Below are 18,923 nucleotides of genomic sequence, written 5' to 3' on the forward strand. Positions count from 1 at the left end.
TTGAACCTGACCTCCATCAGTCCCTCGGTCTCGCCTGTTTTAGAATCTTTTCTTCTGCCTTTCAGTGTATGCTTGTTTAAAATATTCGCTCTGCACATGAATAATGTCCACAGGCACGCTCATTTATACTCATAAAAGATACACATGGCAGATGATTATGACAGGACCAGGAGAGCCGATATGACTCAAATATACGCCGGCAGAGATGAACGAGCACGCATCACGCACAGCTCGACCTTCAGCTCCTGTCACGCTTTATTAGATAACGCAATAACAAAAAACAGGGGTTATACTGATTTGTTGTTCTGTGTCGAACGTGTGTGTCCGAGTCGCACCAATTCAGTTGGTAATTGGCTTATAGAGTCTAGGTTCGGAAAGTAATAAGATCTTTAAATTAAATTGCTAAAACAGATAATGGATAATAATTCTTTATTAGAGAAAACTGATTAGCTTCCCGAATGTTCTTTTCTGGAGTGTAAAAAAAGACATTTGTTGATTCAACATTTGATCTGTAAGCAACTGCTCAAGCAAACAGCTTGGTATCTTAGTTTAAAATAAATGTTGCAGGTCAGTCTGAGGGTAACAGTGAGTGCTTAAGCATGAGTTTATTTAGGTTGTTTATATTCATTTAATATTTAATTCATTTATTTTATTCGTATAATTGCATACTGTACAATATTGGACAGCGCATGTAGGACGTTTTAGGGACAAGGTAATGGAGGCGAGATTGAGATGTTTGGACATGTGTAGAGGAGGGACATGGGGTTTATCGGTAGGAGAATGCTGAGGATGGAGCAACCAGGGAGGAGGAAAAGAGGAAGACTAAGGAGGAGGTTTATGGATGTGGTGAGGGAAGACATGCAGGTAGTTGGTTTGAAAGAGGCAGATGAAGAGGACAGGGGGGTGTGGAGATGGATGATCCGCTGTGGCGACCCCTAATAGGAGAAGCCGAAAGAAGAAGAAATGCATATTGTATATATATATATATATATATATATATATATATATATATATATATATAGAGAGAGAGAGAGAGAGAGAGAGAGAGAGACTCCAGGAGCTCCAAACTTGTTCCAGCATGGTAATGCCCATAGCAATTGTAAAGAAGATCTTGAGTAGCCTGTTATAGACCCCTGACCTCAACATTGTTGAATGTAATCAGTACATGACTTTAATAACACCCTTGTGGCTGATTGACCACAAATCTCTACAAGCGCACTTCAAAATCTAGTGGAACATCTTGGAAGAGTGGACGTTACTATAACAACAAACTTTTGTTCATATATTGCATATTACAGTCTAAAATATTTTTAAATCACTTTACAGTTCTTAGTATTTTACATTTTTTTAAAGGATTTTACAAAAGCTGCTGGATGCAATATTTTTATGGATTTTTCATTTGAGTAAATATTACCTAAAGTATTTGGTACTACTAGCTATTATAATATTATCCATTTGCAAATGTACACAAAGCCCTGCCTACAAAACATAACTAGAGTTAGCATGCTAATTAGCATGCTAATGCTCGGAAAAGTTCATGAAAATGAAATACTACATGTCTTTAAAATAAGTGACAAGAGTCCAATCCAAATACAAAAACAAAGTTATAGTTACTTGAGTTTTATTTTTTATTTGAATGTTTTGCATGTATAATACAATTTGAATTTACTTTGCATTGACCAGCCGAAGTTGGATGCTATGCCCCGTAGATGAACGCATAACTGAAAAGAAAAAAAAAGCAGGCAATTCCTATTAATTTCCTTTTATTTCAATACACCATGTTAATTTGTAATAAAAATGTCAAGTGCACCACCGATGACTATTCGTTCCAGATTCACAAGGGTCCTATGAGGGTTAAAACTTCAATGTAATGACAAAGGTCATAGGAAATGGAAATCCATAATAATTTTATGGATGTGAAATCTTCATAATGAACATCATTCTTCACCTTATGGTCCCGTAGGCCAAATGACTTAAACATGAGATTCAGAGACACTGGCTTAGAATTGATTTTGGAGAATTTTTGCTCCATGTCTGGTGCTTATCAATGTAAAAATACAAATAAATAAATAAATAAATAACAGAAATAATAATAATAATAATAATAATAATAATAATAATAATAATAATAGCCTCTATCCCAAGTACTATATAAGTAGTAATTTTGTGATTATCAGATCATGCATACTTCACAGTGTAATAATATCTGAGTCTAATTAGTCAGTCAGGCTCAAATGTATTTCAGCAACCATCTGTCTGGATTATGAACAGCATTCTAAAAGCTCTGGCTGTGTTTGTTTTTTCATTCATTTAAAAATACAATCATAATCAATCAGTATGTAGAATAAGCCGTATATGCACTTTACATGTTAATGTGAAAACAGCATGTTCTGACAGAGAGCATGACCTGGATTCCATTAGTCAGTTTTCCTCCCACTGTTCATTAGCTCATTTACAATTCATAGCAATTTGTATGCATTAATTCACATACAAAGCAAGGTCATGCAAAAGTCATAGGAAGTCTGCATGTTTTTCGATTATGTTAAGTTTCTAAGCATGATTTAGGATCAGCCTCTGGGCAGAATCGAAGCGACCGAGCCACTATGCTTGAAATAATTATTATTCTCATTATGAATTTTGGTGATTAGCATACTGGTTAGAGTTAGTATACGTGTGGATCGTTAGCACATTTGGACATTCCAGTGCTACGAATTAATTATTTCTCATAGGAACAGTTTAGGAGGATAATAATCGTTAGAAGTGTGTCTATGATATGACAGACAAGAAGCCAATCCAAATGCAAGCAATCATTTATGACCAGAAGGCAAGTTTTCCTCTGTCCAGTGATAGAAAGTAATCGCCACACATCTGAACTTAATGTGACTCTCATGATTTGAATGCAAACACACACAAATATCCCTGTGCACAAAGCATGCTTCTTGAGGATCTGGTTTATATGCTTTGGAGAGGAAGATCATGAGTGGCCTGCTATATTGATGAATGTGAATGCTGACTGCACCCCAGGTCTCCTCACCTACATCAGTACCTGCCTTTCATAACACCATTGTGGCTGATGAACACAAATATCCATAAGCACAATCCAAAATCTAGTCAAGTCAAGTCAAGTCAGGTTTATTTGTATAGCGCTTTTCACAACAGACATTGTCTCAAAGCAGCTTTACACAAATCAACAGTCAAGGTGAACGGTGTGAATTTGTCCCTGATGAGCAGCCGTGGTGACTGTGGCAAGGAAAAACTCCCTTAGATGTTATGAGGAAGAAACCTTGAGAGGAACCAGACTCAAAAGGGGAACCCATCCTCATTTGGGTGACATCAAGAGTTTGATCATAAATCTTTCAACAATACAGAACACTGGAGAGTGAGAACTAACATGAGTACTGGAGTATAAGATTATAAGTAATGTTCTTTCTGCAGTCTTATACAGTCTTTATGGTTAGTAGCTCCTAGTTTTATGAGCTCAGCATTTGTGATCATCACAGATCCAGCAAAATCTAGTGGAACATCTTCCCAGAAGAGTGGAGGGAATTATAAGAGCAAAAACAACCCTATTAGAGAGGAGAGGCAAGCACCACTGATGCTAATTCTGGCCAGTTTGTGTGGTTTGCTACAAAGGAAATCAGTATAATGAACCCTCAGTTATAATACCCCCTAGTTAATATGCTTTCTTTTATAATTGTGTGAAAGCATATTTAGTTGAAAAATTACAATGGTGCTTACGCATGTTTAATTAAATTGAATTGAATTTGATTTGCATGGCGCTTTTAACAATAGACATTGTCCTAAAACACCTTGAATATCAGAAATGAGTTCCTCATCTCTAGAAGGTAATCCAGTGGTTCAAAGGATATGAAAAAAAATTTCCAGTGATAGTTCAAGAAAAAACCTTGAGACATCAAACTAACCAGAACACTACATAAAGTGGACGTCTAAAAATCTTTTAGTGCGAACTACACAATCAAACAAATGCAGTGACAGTGCAGCACCGACCAGTGTAGCAATGTGTTAGTGCATATCAATTCTGTGCTGTACATCTACATTTGGACAGATTACTATCCCAAATAATTTCCCAAACTAAACCTAAAAAAAGTGTCCAAATATTCAAGTAGCAAAAGAGTCTCACCACCAGTAATTTCCTGTATTAGTTACATGGGTACTTTTAAACATAGGCAGAGGAAAAAAGAAAATGTTTTGAATTTTCGAGGACAGAAAGGTACCCCCTGGCTATATTTTTACTGGCAGATATGAAAATGATGAGAAGAGAATAATGTAGTCAGTGCATAAAATGCGGCAACCCTCAGGAGGGGACTAACATATAAACACAGAATGCTAAAAAAATGTCTGCCAGCTCCGATTTTTGTCCACGGCTGCTGAAGTAAACAAGGAGAAATAGAAAGCCGTTGAAACTGCTGGATGCAGGATTTGGGATTTTTTTTTCTCGTTCTGCGATAGAAAAAAAAATGCCTGGTGCTACTTAAGAACAGTTCGATATGATCTCCTGCTTGGAAACCTTACATTACTCGTGTTTTCCGAGTGTAGAGCATGTACTGAAATTATATAATGAATGTCTTGAGTGTAGAGATTTTTTATTATTAAATATTATTATAATACATAAAAAGAACTTTTGTATGTAGGACATGTTTTCTCCATAATCCTCAGAATCAGGAGTGATCACTCTTGCGTATAGCCATATGCAGGTTTTCCAAATTATGTAACACCATAGAGTGAAATAAATAACAAAACTTCACCGATCAGTGGCATACCAAGTAATATAAATCACCCAGTACAGCTGATCATATACATCAAACTGAGCTGAATTGATTTATTCTCCCAGCTGGCTGTTTAAAGTTACAAAGTTCATAATTCATCAAAAGCATCAAGTAAATCATTCTGTTTTCTCAGACTTTGAGATCATTCCATCATTACGCCTCGCTTTCCAAAAACTAACGTGGATTTGTTTGCGTCTGAGCTTATGTTCTGAACAGATGCTAGCATGATTGTTCTGACATTAGAACGCAAAGCATAAATGATTAATGATGCAAAAGGTTCATTTCTTAATGCAGTTGTTTGCTCTACTCAAGTGTGAAGATTTCCTATTTACTTTTTAGAACAGCGTCAGATATGCGAAGGCTCTGACATTTCCATTTTGATAGATACATACCAGAGAATTTAGACGCCGAAATCTTATGTTTGAGATGATTAATTGCTGGAGTTAGAGAAATTAGAAGTGAAAATGTGGGCAGAACCTTAAAGATCAGTGAGAAAATGGTTGTACTTCATTCGAAGACTGACAACAATCAAAACTGACAGGATAAAGGTAGATTCCTTTACAGACTTATATTACAAAATATATTATCCTAGCAAGGGTTTGTATATTTTTAACACAAATAAATATGTTTTTTCTTTGGGCATGATGGAGATTGGAATATCTTATCACACGGAAAAATATATCAACCTTCCAATTGATCCCAAAAGATTTTTAGTAGGTTGGGGGTCATAGCAGGCCACTAAAGATCTTCCACTCCAACCCCAAATCATATCTCCATTTGTCATTATAATTACCTCCACTCTTCTGGGAAGTTGGTCCAATAGATTTTGGAGCATCCTTGTGGAGATTTGTGATTATTTGGCCACAAGGATAATAGTAGTAAAAGTAAGCATTCCAATTCATCCCAAGGGTGTTCAAAGAGGTTGAGGACAGAGCTCTATAGCAGGCCACTCAAGATCTTCCTCAAGATATTTCATGGAGCTGGATTTGTGCACAGAGGCATCATCATGCTGGGACATGCTGAGTCTCAAAGTTCAAGTGAAGTAAAAATAAATGCTACCACATCCAAGGAAATCCTACAGTTGTTTGCCTCCAACTTAGTGAAAACAGTTTGGGGAAGAACCACACACACACACACACACACACACACACATATATATATATATATATATATATATATATATATATATATATATATATATATATATATATATATATATATATACACCTGTATAGTCTGTCAGTGTTTCTTTTCATTTAATTTTTTGGGGGTTTATTTACAACAGAAATCTGGCAACCCCTGATATTTTATAATCTGAATGAGGCAATACAAAAATCCATACATAAATATTGATGCATCTTCGAACAAAAGTCGGCTAACTGATTCAGCTTATAATGCAGGTTGAATATTTAGGAAAACTTTGCAGTTTTGCAAGCAACAACTTCAGGCTTAAGAAATGGCAACTACAGAATATCAAGCAGTGTGTTGAGTGATTCATACTTATTTTTTCAAACCCAGTGCAGAAAAAAAACTGAACATTTACCATACATTATTTGGGTATTTGCTTTCAATTATGTGCATGCCTCTACACACGCAAACACACACACACACACACACACACACACACACACACACACACACACACACACACACCACATTCACACAAATACCCATAATGTATATTTCCAAATAAAGAAACACCATAATGCAGACGGAGTAAAGGTTCTAAATGAAAACTGAAATGCACACTCAGCTTTCTATCCCCAAATCCCTAGTCAGTATCCTATTGCCAATTGAGATAGAACTACCATTTGTTAAGAGACCTCTTTGGGTCTCTGATTCCCTGATAAGAATCTGGTTTATTTTTAATTCTCTAGAATGAGAAGTGCATGTATCTCTTAGGGCCAATGGGTGTCAGGCAGTTCCCACTCTCTCAAAACCTGTCATGTTAACATAGATAAATGGATTGGCAAAACAGTATTATGTCCTGAGACTGTATTCAAAGAAGATTAAAGCTTCCGTATACAGCACTGTTTCTGCATTTCAGTCTTTCTCTCTGAAGTTGTAATTCATTTTCTTCTTTTTCAAACTGAATTCTGTATGTAAATGTATTTGTGTGGTCTGTGTTCACAAGCTTACCTTTATATATATATATATATATATATATATATATATATATATATATATATCTATCTATCTATATATATATATATATATATATATATATATATTTCTATGAAATTAATGAGTAATGAAAGTGCATAAATGCTGTATAAGTGATCAAATAAAATTAATAGTCGGGTGAATGAAACTTCAGCGTGTTTGTGATGGCCATGTGTTTGCAGGCCTTGCTGTGTTCTGTGAATTCGACATCGATAGCAACGTCGACTTAATGGAAATTCTGTTGAAAAACAAACTCTCCTAACACTCAGAATACAAAAACCCTGACAAGGAAAAAATCACTTTCTGAAAATGTGTAAATAAAAATGTATGATTGGTAATTACAATATATGAAATGATTTAACTCATTTTATTGATCAGTTCTTCCATTGAATCAATTGTTCCATTATTCAAGAGTTCTTTTGTTTACGTATTATATTCTTATTCGTTCGTTATATTTCCAACATTTTTGCGACAAAAAGGAAACCACTGTGTTTTAGGGGGAAAGAAAATTGTAAATAAGTCATTAAATTATGTGGAGCAGACAAACAAACAGAATCCATTTGATACTGCTGGATTCTGGCAAAATATGATGTCCTATTGCATATTTTTACCATTCTATTTATGTCAGCGAGCAGAAAACATTTATTTGTTGAATACCTCCGCAGAGATCCACTCATAGAGCAAATTGAAAAGCTCTTGTAGTGGAGTGTAGTATGAAATTACGATAAATAGCACACCATCTCTTGGAAATAGGACGGCAGGATTTAGCAGTGAGGCAATTTCCGGGCGACAGGCATTATTAAATCCTTTATGCCCAACTACTTTCTCGTTCTCCTGCTTTGTGAGGCTGTCTACCTTAGCCCTAATTGAGTTCACTCAAACCATACTGACACATGCAGTGGCACCCTGTACTAATCTGCTAGACAGACGTTCGGCATAACGACAATCAATACTCCTATATTTTTACACTTATTACCCAGTCTGACATCTAGTCAAAGCTTCAGGATGTAATCTACGCACATATAGATTAACAGATGAGGTGTTAAGTGGCTTGCTACAAAGTACTATGAGTGTGAGACTTTGTATTAAAGTGTTTAGGCTTTCTCAATTCTCTGCTTATATCTTCACAAAAGCACTATAACAAATATAAGTTTCACTTCCTCATCTAAGTAGTACATTATGTAGTTTGCGGGGTTCTCAAATGGCAGGCACAACGAGATCAACCACCGAAAATGTCAAAACCATTCGGCAACTTGGGCATGATGATTGTCCGAGAACAATCCACATGATCTCCCTTTTGCACCTATCCTACTGGCCAGATTTGGCTCCCGCAGACTTCGCCCAGCCCAAGACCTAGCACAAAGGTTGCCGTTCTGATACCACTGGCGAGAAGGTGCTTGACGCGGTTTGAAAAGACTTCCAGGACACATTCTAGAAGTGGCAGGGATGCTGGGAGCACTGTGTTGCTGTGCAGGGGGACTATTTTGAAAGTTACAGTGTGTAGCACTTTCTTGTAAACATAGCTAGTCTAAAAAAATTTTGATAGTACCTTGTATCCTCCACTCTTAACTGTAGATAATTGTTGAGGGGACGTTTGTTTGTCACACAGGTGTGGCTTGACATCATGCAGCCATTGAGGGAATTGTTTACATTTCTGGCTGACCCTATATAACCATATTCGATCTGAGGATGTTGCTATGTCCCCCTTCCCATTGGAGGACATCACTCTAACTCTCTAGTTCTATGCTAAAAAGATGATGTAAATCCACCTCCCTGCTCAGCAAAGGACACTGATGTACTTCCCTGGCCAAAAAAGAATGCCGCTCTGCCTCTGTGCCCTCCTGAGGACATTGCTGGACCTGCTTGCTTGGCTGAAGGTGTGTCTTGGACTGCCTGCTCAGCTGAGGACCTCATTCAGCTTGTTTGCCAGCCCGCCCGAGGCCATCTTTCAGCCTGCCTGCTTGCCTGAGGACATCCCTCGGCTTGCCTGCTCGACTGAGAATACTCCCCCCATGAGTTCCACCTCAAACTTTGTTCTTCGTGTATGCTTTGCAGTGGCTGTCAATCCCATGGACCCACACAGAGCAGGGAGTGCTTCTTTTGCTGGCCAGGACCCCTCCAGAAGGGCCTTTTTTGTGCTTAGTGTGTACTTTCAGCCTCTGCGCCATCACATGAATTGATAACATGTTGTCTCTGATTACTCACACCTGAAAGTTTCACCTTTCACAGCACACTTTGTCTCACATTTGTCCTTTTTTGGTTCTTCGACTTTTTGCTCAATTTATTTCCATCCTGTATTGTTACTGGGTGTTTGTTTTTGCTAGCCATTTTATGTTGCATAAAATAAATATGCCTCACTATATTAACAATTACTTGCCATTCTTTGTTAAATAACTAAAAAAATTTAATATGTTATTAGTGTTAGATTTATATAGATTTGGTGGATCCATCTGTAAATAAGGTGTTACTACAGAAATAATGACAGTATAAGAATGAGTGCATCAATATAATAATAAAGCCTGTGATTTAAATTAGATCCAGAATGTCTGTCAGTGTTACAAAAATGCATGCCTGCCACCTTAAATCATCATACCCATATATACACATAAGTGAAACTGCATGCTTGGTATACCATGGAGAAAAAAGTACTCTTGCACCATGTGTTATTATTTCTGAAAAATAAATGAGAGCTGGCAATTATTCACAAATAGAAATTAAAGGATTAATGTGGTATTTGTCTATTTTGGGTTCTTTGATTAGGAAAATTATGAACCTGTTGTGTTCATGTGAATATAATTAATGACCAAAAAAAAGACCTAATTAATAAGGCCCCAAATTGACAAGGAAACAATTTTGAATTAAAGTCATAACAAGATAACTAGTAATGAATAACCTTTTAAGTGACTGTCATGCAACTACAAATGCTTACAAATGACTGCAAATTAGAGACAATTTGCTCATATTTACGGTGAATTTCCAAAGAATTTATGCTTATAAATTATCTACTGAAGTTTGTCATATAAAATACAGCTTTTTTATGAGAACACTGAGAACAAAGTTGAATAAAAATAAGACCTGAACAACAGAAATCTCAGTAAATCAACAAACATTTGTATGTTTTTCTCCATCATCTTCTGGTATTCATAATAGAAATTAAGACTGTTTTTTGTAAAAGATATTAAAACATTAAAATCTACCTGTTTTTTTCCTCCACACAGATAAAAATATCAGTCTTTTATTCAGTGTATCTACACATGGTATTGATATAAATACATTGTATTGAAGTACATGCAACTAAAACACCATGTAAAATAAGTTGCCTAATTTAAATCGCTTTTAATATTTGCAAAATGGTTAAAAGTCCTATGTTTATTCATGTAATTACAGAGATTTTTATTGTAAGAAGCATTTCAAGCAGTGTTTAATCTAAAATGGATCTTTATTTTATTAGCTTTGTTGATTTTGATTATGTAGTGTGTATTATTTTATTCAACAAATCTCTACAAAGAGAATTACCTAGCATTTCTCATTCACTTGAACAATAAATGAATGAAGGATGGAATAAATGAGAAATGAAACCAAAACTTCCTCTCAGGGGCTGATCTTCCAGATGTTTCTAACTCTAAGATTGATGTTCCTTGGCATCCCCAGTCTGATCAATTCTTTTTTAAGCTGATAAAAATGTGAATTGTTCATATTAAAGCACTGTAAATCACATCTTATATGTATTTGATTACATTTTTAATATGTTAGACAATAGATATGTTAAATAATGGACAATTGGACAAAAGGGGCTGCATTACATTTACATTTACGGCATTTGCCCGACTCTCTTACATACAAAGTGTCATTAAAATCAGAGTAACTATTAAGTAAATGAATGTAGAAAGTTTACTTACTTCCATCAATACCAGTTCTTTAATTTGTGATTCCAGCATGTTTCCTGGTGCTGTAACTTTCATTCGCAGTCCTATTATAGCACCTGAGGTAAAAGCATTGTGTACAATTTGCACAATATATTTTTATGTGTATACTTTTATATTTGGAAATTTCAAGTTATTCATTATTAATTGATTTTTACAATGTTTTGTACAATTTTCTCAGGTAAATGTTAAACCTATTATGCAAAAAAATGTAAAAATATAGACAAAAAAAACCATGGATTTTCTTACCTGGAATGGACGCTAGAAGAGTACAAATAAAAAAGCATGGATTAGAGTGCATTGTGGATCACTGCAAATGTTAATAATTTATATATTCCTATTATTTTACAGAAAACAGATGAACTCACCACTGTAGCAGAAGAAAGGGAAACTGGAGAAGCAGTTTTCATCAGTCCATTTGCCAGACGAATCCAAAGCGGTGCAGTGTTGTGCTTTAGATTGTCCATATGAATACAAACCATTATTGGGTTCTGCTATGTAATAGTTTTGGATCTCTGGTCTCCAATATGTAAAGGTTGAGTTGCTCCGATCTGACCATAACCGGTTCCTATAAAGACCTATCCAAACTTCAAAGCCCTGTGTGATGTTCAGTATCTGCTGAAGCTCAGATTCATTCCTCACACTGGCCAGGTCTGTGTGCTTTGCTCTACAGTATCTCTGTGCTTCTTCCCAGGTCATTCCCTCAGAAATCTGTACATATGTGTTGTTCGTACCTGAGGTTGAGATGAATGTATGAGTTCAAGTTTATTTCTATAGCGCTTTTCACAATGCACATAGTCTCAAAGCAGCTTTACAGAACTTAAGAATTAAAGTGAATGATGTTTATTTATCCCTGATGATGAAGCCTGAGGCGACTGTGGAAAGGAAAAACTCCCTAGATGGATGAGCAAGAAACCTTGAGAGGAACCAGACACAAAAGGAGAACCCATCCTCATTTGGGGGATATCAAGGGTGTGATTATAAATCTTAAAACACTGGAGAGTGAGAACGAACATTATTACTGTCATGTGTGTGATTATGAGTAATGTCCTTTCTACAGTCAGTTGATGTTGTGGAACCAGAGGCTACTGAGCAACTCATAACATAGCTCAACATTTAAGATCATCATAAATACTGTATGAGTGCTAACTTAGTGGGCAAGGCATTAGCTTTTTGATAGAAAGGTTGTGAGAAATCCCACTACTGTGAAGCGGCCCCTCCTGGGCCCCTGAATAAGTCCCTAACCCTCAACTGCTCAGTTGTATAAATGAAATTACTAAGTAAGTCTAGATAAGGGTGTCTGTTACATGTCATAAATGTAACATAAATATGTTACTCACATCTTCATTTGCCTGATAAATGCTGAAGTGGTACCTCTAACTTTCTATTCTTTGAGACTCTTTAATGAAATACATCCATGTAAAGCATTACATAAATAGAACAACAAACATTTTTTGCACTTACTATTATAGCAAACAAATCCCAATCTCCAAACACATGGCTGATCAAACCATTCCCCATTATGCGACATGGAAACGCACATTTCTTTGCCATTGTAGTTATCAGGTTGATGGTACCATCCTCTGAACTCTCTCTCACCCTCCTTATAAAAAGCATCATCTTCCAGAGACCATCTCCAGTTTTCCACATCAGCATAGAGTCCAATCCAGGCCAAACCAGTGTAGTTGCCTTTTGTTGTGTTAAGGAGTGAGTGTATGTCCTCCATGTCATTAATGGTAGCCAGGTCAGTGTAATTTTCTCTGCAGAATTTCTGTGCTTTAGTCCAGGTCTTATTCTCATTAATGAAGTAAAACTGATGAGAGATGGATGATGTTGCTAGAGAGGCATAACAAATAAGATTACATAAATATACATGTATGCACAGTTATGTATGAATGACATGACAATGCGCCTGTGCATGTAGATATGGTTTACATGGGTTGGAATGGAACATCTTGAGTGGCCTGCTATATAGAGCTCCGACCTCAACTATATTAAACTATATTAAACATATCAACTATAGAGTTTACAGAGAATCTTATAGCGAGTTCTCCACACAAACTTTTGTAAATATTACAAAACATAAAACTACTTACTTCTGTAGCAGAAGAACGGAAAGGTTTGTTCACAGTTTTCATTTGTCCATTTCCCAGACCCAGTTGAAGCAGCAGTGCAGTATTTCCTCTCCATAATTATATGGCTGTCCAGGATTCCAGTTGCTGAATAAGTAGCTGCTGTTATCTGACCAAGACTTGGAAGTTCGGTATAGTCCAATCCATACAATGCTATAATAACCTCGCAATAGGGATCTGATTTTCTGGTTCTCAGTCTTGCTCCTAACACTGATCAGGTCTGTGTAATGATCTCTGCAGTATCTCTGAGCATCAGTCCAGTTCATGTATTGATAAACAAAGATGTACATTTCACTAGCATTCCTCCTTCCTAAAATAGACAGCAGCGTTAACAACGAATTCAAAGGGATATTGCACTTTACTGAAAAAGTATTCCATATGTTTAACTGCTGTGCTCACCATCAAAGCAAATGAATGGCAGTGTGGCTTGACAATAGGTTTCCCACCATGTGTCATAATACACTGAAAAGTATACACACATATTATTTTCAAGCCAGTTTGTCGGTTTGTATATATACCAGTTCCTAAAGTCTTTCTCTTCATTCTTGTATAAAAGATCATCATCCAGAGACCATTTCCAGCTGTTCAGATCATCATACAGTCCAATCCAGGCTGAACCTGAATATTTGCCATATACTGTGTCAAGCAGATTTCCCACATCTTCCATGTTATTAATGGTGGCCAGGTCAGTGTAGTTCTGTCTGCAGTAGCCCTGGGCTTCAATCCAGGTCTTATTCTCAGTAACATAATGATACTGAAGGGTGCATGATGATCCTGTACAAAATTCTTTCAAAACGGTTGACAAAAAGAAAAACAAAGAAATTATATTTTTTGCATTATAAACATTGACAGCATATGGAATTGACATTTAATACATTTAGTAACTGTAAAGGTTAAAGGATTCTGGATTAATGTTATCCATAAAAGTTTTCTATTTTACATTGTACTTGTTTTATTTGAATGCAGTGAACTGGTGCACTAGAATTTAAATTCAATTTTCCTTTTATTATTATATATATGGGAATTAAGTTAATATTTTTTTCTCTGTGTGGACACTATCAGTCGAAAGATATTTTTTAATGTTTTTTATTCCTCTTTATTGTTTTCAACATTATATACTAATACTGAAGACATTGCATTTATGGCTGAACAAATTTTAAATAATGTAGTCAACAAAAACTTGGTCTTAGTATGAGAGATTACTAAATAGAAGCCTCTCCTCAGTGAAAAACCCATGGAAGCCCACTTGAAGTTTACCAGCAGGTACCTGAAGGACTGTATGGAACAAGATTCTCTGGTTTGATGAAACCAAGATTCAACAGTTTGGCCTCAATTGCACATGTAAAGCATGATGGTGACACCATTATGCCGAGGGGGTGTTTTTTAGCAGCAGGGATTTGGCAGCTGGTCAGGGATGACCGAAAGTCATGGAGCAAATGTTATTCCATAGGGCTGGGCAGAAGTTTCACCTTCCTATATGACAACAACCCTAAGAACACAGCCAAGACAACACAGGAAGCTTAGGGACAACTCTGTGAATGTCCTAGAGTGGCCCAGACAGGACCCTGCCTTGAACCCTATTGAACATCTCTAGAGAGACCATAAAGTGCCTGTCCACCGACAGTCCCCGTCTAACCTGACCCAACGTCAGAGGAATGGCCAAGAAAAATGGCAGAAAATCCGGCAATCCAGGTGCGCAAAGCTTGTTACATCAAACCCCAAAAAACTCTAGGTTGTAATTGTTGTCAAAGGTGATTTAACTAAGTAACAAGTAAAGGGTCTGAATTATTAATCTATGTACAAGTGATATATATATATTTTTTTTTTCATTTAAAAATCTTTATAGAAATTTTGTTTTTACTGATTATGGGGTACTGTACATTCTTAGAAAATAACCCACTAAACTTTGAACAAATTATTACAATCAATAACACGCAAATTTATTTTCCTTTTTCATTCTTTATTGCTTAAAAACATCGATTTATATAAAGTTTGAGAAAAATAATGTTTAACAAAAAGCAATAATTAAAGGAGTATTTATTATAACTGCAGATATTTTAACCAAAAAAGCCCGTTGTTTGATTGATTAATGCTGATCTTCTAATCATTATTCAATACTTTTTATATTTTGTTCAGTTAAACAAAGCTGTAGATGCCGGAAGTAAATGAGATATAAAGTACATGAGACAAAACATGAACTTACTGTTATAGCAGATGAAAGGGAGCGTTGCTAAGCAATCTTCATCTGTCCACTGCCCTGAATCTTCAAGTGATACAGCTGTACATTGCTGAATGCCATGTTTCCAAAAGTCATATAAACCATTGTCTGGTTGTTCAGGAATATAAGGGGTGGCTTGTCTCCAGTTTTCATATGTAGAACCATGCTGGTCTGACCACAGCCTGGTCCTGTATAAGCCGATCCAAGCCTGAGAGCTCAATACGAGGTTGAGGATTTTATTATTATCTGCTTGATTTCTCACACTGGCCAGGTCTTTGTGATATTGCCTGCAGTAATGCTGAGCTTGTGCCCAGTTCATATTCTGATTAACCCAGATGTAATCGTTTGTTCCATTTCTTCCTGTAATAGAGGAATGTTGTGCTGAATAGAACAGGGTAACATCTATAAAAGTTAGTTCATTCATGATATATTCTCACCATTATAGCAAACAAAAGTCATATAATTGTTACAGTCTCCATCAGCCCATGTCCCATCAGACTGTATAAAAACACACAGCTCTTTTCCATTGTAGTTATTGGGTTCCTGGTACCACCCCCTGTACATTTTCTCTCCTTCCTTGTAGAAACTATCATCATCCAGAGACCATCTCCAGCTGTCCAAATCATCATACAGTCCAATCCATGCCAAACCTGAATAGCTAGCATTTACTGTTTTAAGTAGTGTGTTCATTTCTCCATGTTATTAATGGTAGCCAGGTCAGTGTTATTCCCTCGGCAGTAACTTTGTGCATCCAGCCAGGTTTTACTTTTATTTACAAAGTGGTACACATGGGTAGATGCTGATGACGATTCTAGAAAAGCAAAATGAAAATGTTATATTTGTCCTCCAGTTTCCAGAAGCGGTTTGAATTTTTCATGGAAGTAATAGTCGTATATATAAGTAGTAAAAGTGGATCGAAAATGTTTGGTGAAAAGAAATATACTCACTATTGTAGCAAAGGAATGGGAGCATTTGATTACAGTTTTCATCTGTCCAATTTCCAGAATCCGAATTATTAAATGACACCGCAGTACAATATTCACTCTGTCCATAATTATCTGGTTGTCCTGTTTTCCAGTTGCTGAAAGAACAGTTGCTTTTATCTGACCAAGACCTGGTTCTGTACAGACCGATCCAAATGTTTTCATAATAATTAAAGCTCTTATGTATCAAACGTCTGATCTTTTGGTTCTCAGTCTCATTTCTTATACTGGCCAGGTCAGTGTAATGCTCTCTGCAGTATCTCTGAGCTTCATTCCAATTCATGTGCCAATAAACCAGGATATATGTTTCGCTGGCATTAGCTTTCCCTAAAAGATATAGTAGCTTTGTTTAACATGTTATACAGAAAGCTTTGTAATGTAAACATCTGCTTTCACAAGTATGTTCTGAACTCACCATCAAAGCAAACGAACGACATTGTTGCAGAGCAAACAAACTCATACCAATCTCCACTATAAACAGACACAAATGCACACAAATTGTTTCCATTCCAGTTGGTTGGTTTCTGTATGTACCAGTTTCTAAAATGTCTTTCTCCCGCATAATAAGAATCATCATCCAGAGACCATTTCCAGCTTGTCAGATCGTCATAAAGTCCAATCCAGGTTTGCTTGCTGCTCCTGATGTCTGTTGATTTAATGAGGGCCAGCTCTTCTTCAGCATTATCAACACTTGCTAAGTCAACATAATTCTCTCTGCAGTATTTCTGCGCTTCAGCCCACGTTTTATTTTCGTTAATGAAGTGATACTGACGGGAGAGACAGAACCCAGTGGTGCAAAACCCTGTTTAAGACACAATGCGTTTTAAATTCAGTTTGAAATAATCTAGTGTATAGTATATAACAGCATCTGAAGGTTTACTTATATTAACGATAAATAGTAATGATATTGAGAGTAGAAGTAGCAATAAAGTATAACAATGTGTTTAGTAACTCATACATGGTTTAGCTTACTGACCTAAGAGCAGCAAGAGATGAAACATGGCTCTGTAAAGAAAAAACTGAATTTATGGTTATGAGAAATAGGAATGGGAATACATTTGAAAGTAGTAACAGAGGTGTAAATAGTAGCTGAAAATTATACATGAGTAAAACTATAGATACCTTAGTGCAAAACTTACTCCATTACAAGTTAAAAGTCACTACTTCCAATATGACTTGAGTAAAATTCATCTAAAGGATTTTATGATTTCGATAGTTCTTGAGTATTTGACTCATATTGAACCTAGGCTTAAAGATGCACTAGTCCTTAACACCAAGACACATGTTAGTGAAAAGCAAAACGCAATTGATTTGAGTGGTTTTATTTCCTAAAATACAAAATACAAATTGTACACCTCTAATTGAACACTGCATTAACCATCAAAACAGCCTTTCTTCAACAACCATCTATAAAAAAGACAAAGTAGTAAAGCAATCTTTCCAAAAGGTATCTTAAATTCACAAATAAAATTACAGTATAATGTCACAAAGTAGAAAAACCATAAGTATTTATTGAACAAATAAAATGTAAGTAAATCATTTTACATATAGTGATTTGATGCACCTCTCCGTCTCAGAGAGGGGCAATATTTTTATTCAACTTCAACAAAAGCTGGTTCTCAAAGTCTTAAGAGTTTATTAAAACTAGCTGTTTAAAGATTAAGAATTGTCTAAAAAGTCTCACAAATCTTCATCAGAGGTGAAAAAAACGTAATTTGTGAAGGTCATTGTCAATTAGAATATAATGGTGTAACATACATATATATATATATATATATATATATATATATATATATATATATATATATATATATATATATATATATAGAATCATAAATGTAGTTAAGTAGAGAGTAAAAGTTTTTATCTTTGATACTCAGTAAAACTAGAAAGTAAGCCACAAATGTACTCAAATACAGAAACAAAGTTTATTTACTCTAATACTTTTCAGCATTCAGACTATGCAACAACTGAGTATGTTCCAATATAATTTCTGATTTTAATGCTGGAGACCTGCTACACTATATGGTCACAAGTATACCTGGACACCTAACCATTACACCAATATTTGTCGAAACACATGATTTTTCAAAATATCTTTGCATCCTGCAGCTTCTTTTCAGTGGAACTAAGGGATCTGAACGTAGCCTGGCAATGCTCCTGGTGTGGTAGAACTTCAGGAGCTTGAACAGAGCTCTGGTATAAACCCTACTGAACAGCTTTGATGAAAATCCAAAAATAATGTAAGTAATTGGAAGTTTACCTCATAGTTTTCCTTCCCTGGGTCATGTCCTTTGCTTTCCTTCAACCAGTTGGATATATTGCAGCGATAACACTGAATCAACTGTACTGTGAACCAGCCTGTATAAGTACCGTAGATGTGGGAGTAGTTTTTTTGGGATGTGGACAGACTGGTTGTTAATCATAGCAACATGAACATCACAATAAAGGTGTCAGGTGAAGAGAAAGAGTTGTGTGAGATATATATATATATATATATATATATATATATATATATATATATATATATATATATATATACAGTATATAAAATATTCAGATAAAAAGAATATATCAAACATATTTTAATGTAAAAACCCCTATTCAGACATACAGAAATAGTAAGGCATGAGGAAGGCAGTCTTGGGTGGCCTGCACAACAGTACTTATGTGTCATTGGCGTCAAGTTCCCCATTTATTATTTTATTCTATTTCTA

General features: G+C 35.8%; 1 protein-coding gene across 2 annotated transcripts; it reads right to left on the minus strand.

Annotated features, from left to right (window-relative positions):
- Window positions 1-10,252: 10,252 nt before the first annotated feature.
- On the minus strand, window positions 10,253-18,529 carry LOC124397586 (C-type mannose receptor 2-like). 2 transcript variants are annotated; one of them, XM_046867139.1, is made up of 9 exons: window positions 15,661-15,910; window positions 15,209-15,583; window positions 13,405-13,791; window positions 12,970-13,315; window positions 12,338-12,709; window positions 11,242-11,607; window positions 11,123-11,134; window positions 10,850-10,932; window positions 10,253-10,622 (listed from the first exon to the last, which is right to left on the minus strand). In XM_046867139.1, exons 4-9 carry the CDS (start codon window positions 13,061-13,063, stop codon window positions 10,542-10,544), a joined length of 1,008 nt encoding a protein of 335 aa, XP_046723095.1. In that variant the 5' UTR covers window positions 13,064-13,315; window positions 13,405-13,791; window positions 15,209-15,583; window positions 15,661-15,910; the 3' UTR covers window positions 10,253-10,541. The 2 variants fall into 2 exon arrangements, 1 of the variants encoding a protein (XP_046723095.1); XR_006927938.1 differs by lacking the exons at window positions 10,253-10,622; window positions 10,850-10,932; window positions 11,123-11,134; window positions 11,242-11,607; window positions 12,338-12,709 and adding exons at window positions 16,171-16,533; window positions 16,622-17,008; window positions 17,183-17,211; window positions 18,470-18,529 and having other exon boundaries at window positions 13,086-13,315; window positions 15,661-16,034.
- Window positions 18,530-18,923: the final 394 nt, after the last annotated feature.

Source organism: Silurus meridionalis, chromosome 15 (assembly GCF_014805685.1).
Source record: "Silurus meridionalis isolate SWU-2019-XX chromosome 15, ASM1480568v1, whole genome shotgun sequence".
In the NCBI taxonomy this organism is placed as follows: Eukaryota; Metazoa; Chordata; class Actinopteri; order Siluriformes; family Siluridae; genus Silurus; species Silurus meridionalis.

What these genes read in the sequence shown, in the direction of transcription:
- LOC124397586 (XM_046867139.1), bottom strand. Translation starts at nt 13,063, where the DNA reads ATGGAGAGGAAATACTGCACTGCTGCTTCAACTGGGTCTGGGAAATGG. An exon ending in TCCGTTCTTCTGCTACAGAA is followed by an intron (nt 12,710 to 12,969) that starts GTAAGTAGTTTT and finishes ATGCCTCTCTAG; the next exon opens with CAACATCATCCATCTCTCAT. An exon ending in AAGAACTGGTATTGATGGAA is followed by an intron (nt 10,623 to 10,849) that starts GTAAGTAAACTT and finishes CATTTTTATCAG; the next exon opens with CTTAAAAAAGAATTGATCAG.